Genomic DNA, 12050 nt, shown 5'->3' with positions numbered 1-12050 from the left:
CCAGTTTTGACTCTTGTGGATTGTAAAGCCTGGCTTCCGCTTTGCAACCCCACACATGGGTGTGATTTAGGCTAGGCTTTCGTTTGTTCCAATGCTCAAAAGGAGTTTTTGACACAGATTTAGTAGGGGTTCTGTTGGTAAGATAGTTAGCTGTTTTTAATGCTTCTCCCCATAAAATTCTTGGAAGTCCAGAAGTACACATCATGCTTCTAATCATATTCAAGAGTGTTCTATTCTTCCTCTCTGCAACTCCATTATGTTCCGGAGTCCCTGGTGTGGTATATTGGGCCACAATTCCATTCTCTTGCAAATATAAGGCAAAAACACCCTTGTTTTGACCAGCCTCTGTGTACCTTCCATAATATTCTCCCCATCTATCTGATCTAACCACTTTAATCTGCTTTTCTAGTTGTTTTTCTACTTCTGATCTGAAGATTTTGAATTTTTCCAAAGTTTGAGACTTTTCTGATAATAAGTAGACATAGCGGAATCTAGAATGGTCATCGATGAATGTGATGAAATACCTATTTTCACATATTGTATGATGTGAAAAAGGTCCACAAATGTCAGTGTGAATTAACTCAAGCAACTCTGTACTTCTAGTAGCTCCCTTCTTCCTACTGTTTGTCATTTTTCCTTTGATACACTCAATACAGGTTTCTAAATCACTGAAATCCAGTTCAGGCAAAACGTTATCTTGAACAAGTAGTTGCAGTCTCTCTTTTGAAAGGTGTCCCAACCTTCTATGCCATGAAAAGGCAGATTTCTCATTAAATTTTCTCTTATTTCCAGTCAATTTTTGTGAATCTTCCATCAGTAATAATTCCTTTGGATAGGTGCAGTTTACTTTCCAATAATCATTCACCATAGAAACAGAACCAATATAAGCAGAAGCACGAAGGATTTTTATTCCACTAGCCAAATCAGCAGTAAAGATGTAACCAGCTTTTACAAGAAGGGAAAAAGAAACTAAGTTCCTTCGAATTGAAGGAATGTAATAAACTTCTTCTAAATCTAGAAAACTACCACTATCTAAGACTAATCTGAGCATGCCTATAGCTCTGACAGCCACCTTCATGCCATTCCCTGCGCAGACGTTGTCCTCACTCCTTTTTGGGATTCTCTTCCTTAGAAAACCCTGCATTGAGTTAACAACATGAATTGGTGAGCCTGAATCCAGCCAATAAGAATCAGGAGTAACATCTACTAGGTTTATTTCTATCGGAAGTAAGATTTTACCTTTCTTTGCCATCCATTTCTTGAAAGAATGGCACTCCCTCTTCAGATGACCCTCTTTCTTACAAAAGAAACATTTGGTGCTACTGGTCCTCTTGGTTTTTGGGTGAACAAATGGCCTTTTCACTCCAGAAGTTGATGGTTTCCTAGGATCATTCACACTGACAGCTTTTCCCTTTCCCTTATACTTCTGCCACTGAGGCTTGTTCACTAGGTTCACAGTTACAGCCGTATCCCTCTTCATCCTGTCTTCTTCTTGAACACAGACTGCAATAAGCTCGTTCAGGTTCCACTTATCCTTTTGAGCATTGTAAGTGGTTTTCAGCTGGTTAAACTGAGAGGGCAATGAGTTCAGGGCCTGATGCACAATGAACTGGTCATCTAAAGGCATGTCCAGGTCTTTGAGCTTTGAGGTGGTGTCAATCAACTTCTTAATATGCTCTCTCATTCCTATAGTGCCATTGTATTTCATGGTGGTCAGGGAGTCAAGAAAAACAGCAGTTTCAGCTTTGGCATTTTGAGTAAATTTCTCAGCAATGGAGTCCAGGAACTCCCTTGCAGTTGGTTGGTCAGCTATGCTACCCTTGACGATATCAGTCATCAACCTCTTCATGATCAGCAATGACATTCTATTTGCTCTCGCCCATTCATTAAACTTAACTCTATCCAAATCACTGCTTTCATTAGTAAGCACTGGTGCAGCATCAGTAAGGCAAAAGTCAATCCCAGTCAGCCCTAGGTAGATCTCTATGTCCGATCTCCACTTCTTATAGTTTGTTCCATTCAGAGGCTCGATGGTAGCTAGGCTTAATCCTGAGTTGTAAGCTGAGAATAAGAAAAGAAAAGTCTAAGTCTTTCTTTCTTATTAAATTTTATGGAGTCTTATGAAATAAAGATGAAGAACATAGAAAATACACGAAACGCAAAACCACAAAGTAGTGGAAAGGCAATTCAAAATAGCATAGTTGTAAAACACAGAATCAATCAAGCCCCAAAATTCCTTTATTCATTATCAAGCTTCCCTGTTGTGAAAAGACATGACAATTATTAAGTTCTAAATTACAAAACCAGTAAAACCAAGCAATGTTGTATGTTCAGTCAGTACTTGTGTGGCAAGAAAAGAACAAACAAAACTGAATATATACTCAATGTTACTGTAATGTACTGCATTTTATCCTTTAACATGTAATAAAGTTTATCCTCCTGTGGGAGACACAGTCATGTTCTAAAGCAAAATACACAAACTCTCAGTTCTGTAACTCAATGATCAGTGAAAATCTCAGCGATGGTTTGCTGTATGCAAAATTCACCGTAGAAACCCTCATAATCCAGAACCGATAATTGGTTCCTAATGTTTTCAGCTGTAGAATAAAAGAAAACACCAATTTTACCTGCAGAAAATTTTAACAAGTCTTTAGTGGGAGTCTTAATTGTTAAAATCAACACAGGTATAATAATTTAATCAAGACAATCAGATGATCATATGGTATTGTTGAAATCATTGCTTACTCATAAGATAATTATCACATCGATATCATATTCATGAATGCAGCAAACATCAAACAATCCACCACGACATTACATAAAAGGTCTTGGTGAGATTGGAACTTCATGCCTTAGGGAAAAGGAAGAGAGTAAGAAAGACAGAAAAGGGGTAAAGATGAAAATTTGATGGCAAAAAATGTGAAAGCAAGTCTAAATAGCAAATTTGAAGGTCTGAATAGACACACCCAATATATAATCATGAGTTTATAAAGAAACTGAAGTGACATAATATATCTATCCACTTATCTGTTAAAAGACATAACTATTTTGAAAGAAACTTATTAGAAATATGACTCGTACCATTACCCTTTCAATTTTAGAAAAATGATGAGTAATTATATAATCACTCACATTAAATTAAAATATTATGATATATAATTTTCATCATTCTATTCAAGTACGTACATCATGACTGTAGCTGCATGTAGTAATCTTAGTAGAAAACTTTCTGTCGTAATTAAACTACATATACATGCATCATCAATGGAGAGCAGACTTGAAAGACTTGGTGAAAGTTTCAAGCTCTCTCAACCCTTCAAGAGGAGATCTAGCTTCACCTAGAACCTTCACAATGGCACTACCAACAATAACGCCATCAGCCCCCCACTCAGCCACCTGTTTCACATGTTCAGGCTTAGACAGCCCAAACCCAACCGCCACTGCCTTGCTGGTGGCATCCTTAATCTCCCTCAAAAGACTCGGAACTTGTTCGTTCACACGAGCACGAGCTCCGGTGACCCCCACCGTGCTCACTAGGTACACAAATCCCTCAGAAGCTTTGACGATGTCTTTCATTCGGTCTGTTGTAGTAGCTGGAGTGGTCAGTAGCACCAACTCGATGTTATTTTTCGCAGCTTCCTTCCTTAAGATTTGTGTCTCTTCAAAAGGAACATCCGGAACCACAAGCCCACGTACACCTGCTTGACTAATGGTGAACATATAGTTTTTGATGCCAAGATTGATGATAGGGTTATAGTATGAAAAAAGAACAATGGGGCAAGACAGTTGTGGAACAACTTCCTTCAACATTGAGATGACTTTGTTGAAGTTTGTCCCTCTAGCCAAGGAACGGGTGGCTGAAGCACATATGACAGGACCGTCTAGTAACGGATCGGAGTAGGGAAGGCCTAGTTCGATTACGTCTGATCCACAAGAATCGAGCACCTTCAATGCCGCCCCGGTTGTTGAGAGATCTGGATCGCCGGCGGTGATGTAGGGGATGAAAGCCACTTTCCCTTGTGACTTCAATTTTGTGAAAGTTTGTGAGATGCTTATGCTAGGGGCACAAGGGTGGGTGAGAGCAGCCATTGGATTTGGCCTAAGAACTCTTTTGATTGATAAGGTTAATGATGTTTGAGATGGAGAATGAAGCTGTTGTTGAAATGGGTTTTGGGGTTTCTTTGTATGTATAAAGCCGGGAGCAGTAAGTTTAAGATAACTAGGAATAGCCATTGAAAAAATTAATTTGTTTAGCTAGTGGGTGATATGATATGATATATATACACATTCTTAGCAATTTGAAAAGTAAAACATGAATTATTAGCTCTGTTGAGAAATTTAACGTCAACCACTATTTTTCTTGACAATATAAACGTGAAATAAATGTAATGGTTGCCTAACGTACCAGACATGAAGTGCTTGATATGAGACATGACATGTAGATAGGTTCATAGGTTCCGGTCTTGAAAACAACATACTACGTACCCAGCTACTAACCTAACATCGAACTGAAAATGAAAGGTTAGGGCCGGGCTACAGTTTGCTTTCAGTAACTCCATGTGTTACATACATGGGAGTTGATCTAGATCGGTAACTAATTTGATCTCCTAAACTACAATTCATCAAGGCAGGCAGTACAAAGACTTGGTGAAAGTTTCAAGTTCTCTAGACCCTTGCAATGGAGATCTAGCTTCACCTAATACCTTCACAATGGCACTGCCAACAATAGCACAATCAGTCCCCTAGTTCGCCATGAACCCGATTCACATGCTTAGGCTGTTAGTGTGAGTCATCGTTCCCTATTAGGAATTGACTACAAGGGAATATATTGTTGTAACTACTTACCTTGTATATGTTGTGTAGTACGAGTTGTAGTACGTTGTAGTACGATTGTAACCTATATATATACACCACAGAATGGGTGTAAAATATATCAGAAAACTTATTCTCCATATCTTGTCTTATTTGACTTGGTATCAGAGCAAAGATCCGAAAAAGACTTTGTCTCTTTTTTCTCTTTTTATTCTTCTCTCAATCCGAGGAAGACAGGTTGCTTAAAACCCAGTTATTTGGGTTAAACGACGTCGTTCTCTACTATTGGTAATAGTAGACGTCGCTCTTCGTCTTTGGTCAGCTTCGTCCTCAGTCCAGGACCGCCGTCTCTCATCCATCTTCGATCGGCTTCGTCCTCAGTCCAGGACCGCTGTCTCTCATCTTTGATCGGCTTCGTCGTTGTGTTCAAGGCCGCTGTCGCTCTTCTCCAAGATCGCTGTCGCTCGTCTTAGACCAGTTCACAGATCGGCCACTGCTATCGCCAGTTTTTCCGACGGTCGCTGCTACCGGTCGCACGCCTCCGGTCTGATTGCTTCCATCTCCGATCAGATTGCTTCCATCTCAGGTCGCTCCACTCATCTTCTTCCGAACTCAGAACGATCTCAGGTCACCCCACTCATCTTCTTCCGAACTCAGAACGATCTCAATCTTTGGTTGAGAAACAAGGTCAACTCGGTGATTGAGTCAGAACGATCTTTGGTTCCGAACTCAGAACGATCTCAACTCGGTCAACTCGGTGATTGAGTCAACTCGTCTCAACTCGGTCAACCCATTCAGCTTAGTCAAACAGGTTCAAAAAAAAAAAAAAAAAATTGTTACTGTTTGTTTGATTTTGTTTGGAGACATCTATTATTCTTATTTCCGCTGCATACTTTGGGATTTGTGTATTTTCCTAGTGTATTATTGCAATGGGTGGTGATGACAGTGAAGGTCAGAGTTCTAAGACCAATGAGGTCCAGAGGGTTGAAGTCTCTGTCAAGAGCTCGAAAGGTGGTTCTTTTGGGGGTACCAAGCTCACTGGTGCTAATTTCCGAACATGGAAGAAGATTATGTCTATTTATCTCCGTGGGATACACAAAATGGGGCATGTGACTAGAACAATTAAGGCTCCTAGTGAAGATGATGTGGAGGCCTATGCTAAGTGGGAAGATGATGATGGGTTTGTCATGTCAATTCTATTTCGAGCCATGACTGATGATGTGCTACAAATGGTAGAGGAGTGTGAAACTGCTGAGGCGATATGGAAGACGTTGGGAGATCTCTATACAAATGAGTCTGATTTTATACAGGTTCATGAATTGATGTGCAAAGCTGCTAATATGCAACAGAATGGACAACTAGTTGCCGTGTATTTCACTAAGCTGAAGAATGTATGGGCTGAAATTGATCAGAAGCGTCCTTGCAAGATCAAGAATCAGGAAGATCTTGTGTGGTACTAGAAAGAGAAGGAGCTAGAACGGGTTCATGTGTTCTTGAGAGGACTTGATGAGAAGCATAGTAGTGCCAAGGGAGAATTGCTCAGAATGACAGACCCTCCAAATTTGAACACAGCTTTTACATACATCCGCAAGGATGAGTCTCAGCAGGAAAGTGTCAAACATGCACAGGTTGAAGTATCTAGCCTAGCCATTCAGGCCAAGTCACCGGCACCTTTCCTTCAGCAGCAGAATTCAGCCCCTCTTCATCAGCAAGGTTTCCCACAAGGCTTCACCAACCGCCCTCGTCCTCAATGTTCTTATTGCAACGACCTTGGGCATGTTCGGGAGACTTGTTGGAAGTTGAACCCCCACCTGAAACCTAAAAAGCAAGGTTATCGTCCTAAGGCGAAAGCAGCTACTGTTCAATTAGTCCAAGAACCAGATTTCTATGGAGTAGCTGGCCAAGATCATCATACAGCATGTGGAGCTTCTCCTACAGCCTCTATAGCTGGTCGAGGTAAAATTGGTATGGCTTTAAAGGTTTCTAACTTTGTTGGTTCTGATACTTGGATTATTGATTCTGGTGCCTCCGATCATATGACTTATGACAAATCATATTTTACTGAGTTGTCTTCCCCACCAGTGTCCTATGTAACCAATGCCAATGGTGAGGCTTTTCCTGTGTTAGGGTCAGGGTCCGTGCGTATTACTCCTACTTTAGAACTTCATAATGTGTTATATGTGCCTGATTTATCTCATCACTTGATATCTGTCCCACAGTTGAACACTGAGTCTAAATGCTCTGTAACCTTTTATCCAATGTATGTGATTTTTCAGGATCTTCTCACCAGGGAGATAGTCGGTCGGGGGTATCTGAGGGGCAGGTTGTTCCATCTGGATCCAACATACGCAGGAGAGAAACCAGGAGCACAGTCCCGAGCCGCTTTGACTTCGAATTCTGATAAGTTAAGTGAAATTTGGTTGTGGCATCGCCGTTTAGGGCATCCATCTTTTAGTCTTATGAAAAAAACCATGCCTACTCTGTTTATTGGTGTGGATGAGTCAGTTTTACATTGTGAAACATGTGTTTTGGCCAAGAGTCATCGTGCTACTTATTCTCCTAGTGTTTCTAATAAAAGTGTTATTCCTTTTGAGTTGATTCATTCTGATGTTTGGGGACCTTCTAGAGAGCTCACTGTATCGGGTATGCGATATTTTGTGTTGTTTATTGATGATTGTACGAGATTGTCATGGGTTGCTCTTCTTAAAACCAAAGATGAAGTCTTCCCTGCTTTTCAAACATTTCGTAATCTTGTTCAAACACAGTATCATAGCACTATTAAAGTCCTTCGTTCGGACAATGGGGGGGAGTATGTTAACCATGTGTTCCAAGAGTTTTTTAAAACTCATGGGATTGTTCACCAAACCACATGTCCGCAAACACCAGAACAGAATGGAGTGTCCGAAAGGAAAAACCGTCATTTACTTGATATGGCTCGTGCCCTTCTTTTTAGTGCTCATATGCCTAAGTATCTTTGGGGCGATGCTATACATGCTTCCTCTCATCTTATCAATCGTCTTCCATCCAGTGTCCTCCAGGGCCAAATTCCATTTGAGGTTCTTGCCTCTCATGTCTCCTTACCATCATTTCATAATCTTCCAGCTCGTGTTTTTGGTTGTGTTGTTTTTGTTCATGTGCCCAGAAACCAGAGATCTAAGTTGGATGCCCGGGCCCTTAAGTGTGTGTTTGTTGGCTACGGGAGCTATCAGAAGGGGTACAAGTGCTATCATCCACCAACCAGAAAGTATTATTTCACTATGGATGTTACTTTCTTTGAAGACATGAGTTATTTCTCCTCTTCAGATACAGCTCTTCAGGGGGAGAATTCATATTTTGAAGAGCTCTATCATGGAGAGGGGGAGGAATCAGAAGGAGAAGGAGAAGCCACACAGCCAGGAGGTATTTTGACGGATCCGGTTGAGACTATTAGCTCGCCGTCTCCAGCAGCAGAGGTTCCAGACACCCAAGCCCAAGCACCAGTTTCCATCACTCAGAATGAGGTGGAAGACACAACTGCCCCTCTTGCCATCGCTTCTACCCCTGACCCACAGCTTCCTGGTACTGAAGATCACCCTTTTGAGGTATGTCCATCCACTGATACTAGTAGTAGTGAGTCTAATGTTGAGCAATATGTGTTACCACATAGAACCACTCGAGGTCAGTCAGCCAAAAGATATGAACCTACTTTTTCTGCCAAATCAAAATATCCAGTAGCGAACTATATGTCCACTAAGAGGTTGTCTAAGTCATATGAATCATTTGTGAATCAAATATCTGCTGTATCAGTACCTAACAAAGTGCAGGATGCATTGAGGGATCCAAAGTGGAGGAAGGCTATGGATGAAGAGATGGAGGCGTTGCAGAAGAACAATACTTGGCAACTTGTGCCTCCACCACAAGGCAAGAAGGCAGTAGGTTGTCGTTGGGTGTTTACCGTGAAGCATAATGCAGATGGGTCAGTGAATCGATACAAAGCACGCCTTGTAGCAAAGGGGTTTACTCAGACGTATGGTATCGACTATGATGAAACTTTTGCTCCTGTTGCCAAGATGAATACTATTCGGGTTCTGCTCTCGTTCGCTGCTAGTTTAAATTGGCCGCTCCGACAGTTTGATGTCAAGAATGCATTTCTTCATGGAGAGTTAGCCGAGGAAGTGTACATGAGCCTTCCACCAGGATATGTAGTTGCTTCTCCTGGTGATTTTGTATGCAAATTGAGAAAATCTCTGTATGGTCTCAAACAGTCACCTCGTGCTTGGTTTGGAAGATTTTCACAGTTCATGCGGAAGGTTGGTTACAGGCAGAGCAACTCAGACCATACCTTGTTTCTCAAGCATCAACAAGGGAAGGTAACAGCTCTAATTATTTATGTGGACGATATGGTAATCACTGGTAACGATACTGTTGAGATGGATAGACTGCAGAGACAGCTAGCCTCTGAGTTTGAGATGAAGGACTTGGGTGAGCTTAAGTACTTCCTAGGAATTGAGGTAGCCAGGGGGAGAGAAGGAATCTATCTGTGCCAGAGGAAGTATGTTCTTGACTTACTGACAGAGGCAGGTTTGTTGGATTGCAGACCTATTGATACTCCTATTGAGCAGAACCATTGTTTAGCTGAGTATCCAGATCAGGTACCTACTGATCGAGCTCGCTATCAGAGGTTAGTTGGGCGCTTGATTTATTTGGCTCATACTAGACCAGATGTTGCATATGCAGTGAGTGTGGTGAGTCAGTTCATGCATAATCCGAGTGAGAGTCACATGGATGCTGTTATGAGAATTCTGAAGTACTTGAAGTCAGCTCCAGGAAGGGGAGTACTGTTTTCTAAACACAACAACATTCTTGAGGTTTGTGGCTTCACAGATGCAGATTGGGCTGGAAATATCACAGACAGGAGGTCGACGTCAGGTTACTTTACCTTTGTGGGAGGTAATTTGGTTACATGGAAGAGTAAGAAACAGAAAGTTGTTGCACGTTCTAGTGCTGAGGCCGAGTATAGAGGTATGGCTCATGGAGTGTATGAATTGTTGTGGCTAAGAAATCTGTTACGTGATCTGGGTTTCAAACTCAAAAATACCATGCAGTTGTATTGTGACAACAAGGCAGCTATTGACATATCACAGAATCCAGTACAACATGATCGTACTAAGCATGTGGAGGTTGATCGTCACTTTATAAAGGAGAAGCTAGATGCCAAAATTATTAGCTTTCCTTTTGTTCCAACTGAAGAGCAACTTGCAGATATACTTACCAAAGGAGTTTCCAGGAAGGCGTTCTATGACTCACTAAGCAAGTTGGGCATGGTTGATGTATATGCGCCAACTTGAGGGGGAGTGTTAGTGTGAGTCATCGTTCCCTATTAGGAATTGACTATAAGGGAATATATTGTTGTAACTACTTACCTTGTATATGTTGTGTAGTACGAGTTGTAGTACGTTGTAGTACGATTGTAACCTATATATATACACCACAGAATGGGTGTAAAATATATCAGAAAACTTATTCTCCATATCTTGTCTTATTTGACTTAGGCTGCTTCGACCACCCAAACCCAACCGCCACTGCCTTTCTTGTCACTTTAATCTCCCTCAAAAGACTCATAACTTGTTCATTCACATGTTACCTAAAACAACTGATGTTATATATGTGTATATCTATATAGGGCCCTTCTATTAAGAGATTCATTTTTTTTGTCATTTTAAGGGATCTCTTGTATGACACATTTTTAATCGTATTTCTACATCTCGACTGTTTAGTTTTTATGTCCTAATTGGTAATCTTTTTAAAGTATCAAACTAGATTAAATCAATGGACGAACCTAATCTGTCCAACCTGAACAGTTCATATTTATAATTGTAAATTGTTGTTATGAATATTATCAATTTAGCTGAAAATTTGCAGAAGTGATCTACTTACATAAAGCTAAAAACTGAACGGTTAAGCTCTGTATACGTGATAGAAGTGGGTCTAATAAGCGATTCGTTAAAATTGCCAAAAAATGAATCTCTCATTAGAAGAGCCCTGATATATATAAATAGGTAGTAGACATGACTTTCAAATTTTTAAAATTTAATGCCTACCAATTTCTCTATTTTATTTTATGTTATGAGTTCATTTGTTACCTCTTCCAAGAACGTAGCTTTGCCTTTTACGGTTGAAAAGAAGGCACAACCCATATCGACGGTTGTTTGGTATTCTTATTTAATTGAAAGTGGATATTGTCAAGTAAAGTTATTCAATATACTAAGAAACATGGATATGTTGCCGATCTGATCATAATAACATAATCAACTAATCATCTTGAAGCTTTATATCAAATGTATAGGAGATCTTCATGCTTGTGTGTGCCCAAGGGCGTAGCTAGCTTAGGGCGAGAAGAGTCAATTGACCCTTCTCAATTTTTAGAAAATCCTTAATTAGTGTTAATGATCTATGAATCTTAATGGAATGAAATAAAATTGACCCTTCTCAATTTTTGAAAAATCTTTAATTAGTCTCAATTTTTAAAATTCAATACAAATTTATCTTAATTAGTTTTAATTATCCTTGAACTTTAATGGAATGAAATAATATTTTACACTATTAATACACTACATATATCTAATTAATATGAATCTTTTCAAGGTTTTCTTACCCTATTGATCGATATATGCCCATATGTGCATATTTACCATTCTTTATTAATATGCTAAATTGAAGTAACACATAAGTTTTTCTATATTTATCATTCATCTTAAATCCTAAAATTTATTCAACATGATTTAAGGATCTTTCAATTTCAGCATTAGTACAAGAAATATTACATCTAAATTTTCTTAATTATACTAATATATATATTTTTTTGGGCAAAAGATTGTGTTATTTTTAGAGGACAACTAGAAATGAATATAATTTGTTAGTTAATAAAATTTGACCCTCCTAAGAGAGATTTTTGGCTACGCCACTGTGTGTGCCTATCCTGTCTTTGGATTCATGTGCACAGATTGGCAGGCCTGGGGCACATTGCTACCATACATAAACGATAAAGTTTGCATAGTCCTGCATTGATTAAGGCAAGAAAATGTCATGTTATATATATATTCTAGTGAGAGATTTCTTTTTTAGTCTTTTCTAGGGATAGGGCATTAGACCAACTTTCCGATCATATTTTTGCATCTCAACCGTTTAGTTTTTAGGTCGTAATGTGTAGATCACTTCTGTAAATTTTCAACCAAATTGATTATCGTTAAGGCATTCAA

General features: G+C 39.7%; 2 protein-coding genes across 2 annotated transcripts; both read right to left on the bottom strand.

The window, feature by feature from the left end:
• Window positions 1-884: 884 nt before the first annotated feature.
• Window positions 885-2926, bottom strand: LOC121048815. The gene is made up of 2 exons (XM_024330700.2): window positions 1240-2926; window positions 885-1138 (listed from the first exon to the last, which is right to left on the bottom strand). The coding sequence occupies exons 1-2, from the start codon at window positions 1862-1864 to the stop codon at window positions 1104-1106; spliced, it is 660 nt and encodes a 219-aa protein (XP_024186468.2). The 5' UTR covers window positions 1865-2926; the 3' UTR covers window positions 885-1103.
• Window positions 2927-3095: 169 nt separating this feature from the next.
• Window positions 3096-4255, bottom strand: LOC112191377 (tryptophan synthase alpha chain). The gene has a single exon (XM_040516018.1). The coding sequence runs from the start codon at window positions 4231-4233 to the stop codon at window positions 3262-3264; it is 972 nt and encodes a 323-aa protein (XP_040371952.1). The 5' UTR covers window positions 4234-4255; the 3' UTR covers window positions 3096-3261.
• Between the last annotated feature and the right edge of the window lie 7795 nt (window positions 4256-12050).

This window comes from Rosa chinensis, chromosome 3 (assembly GCF_002994745.2).
Source record: "Rosa chinensis cultivar Old Blush chromosome 3, RchiOBHm-V2, whole genome shotgun sequence".
NCBI lineage: Eukaryota > Viridiplantae > Streptophyta > Magnoliopsida > Rosales > Rosaceae > Rosa > Rosa chinensis.
Note: the sequence above shows the minus strand (reverse complement) of the source record. Positions and strands in the feature narration are given on the sequence as shown.

Coding starts and splice junctions, on each gene's coding strand:
- LOC121048815 (XM_024330700.2), bottom strand. CDS start 1,864: ATGTCATTGCTGATCATGAAGAGGTTGATGACTGATATCGTCAAGGGT. Junction 1,139..1,239: donor GAAATGGATGGCAAAGAAAG/GTAAAATCTTAC, acceptor AACTCAATGCAG/GGTTTTCTAAGGAAGAGAAT.
- LOC112191377 (XM_040516018.1), bottom strand. CDS start 4,233: ATGGCTATTCCTAGTTATCTTAAACTTACTGCTCCCGGCTTTATACAT.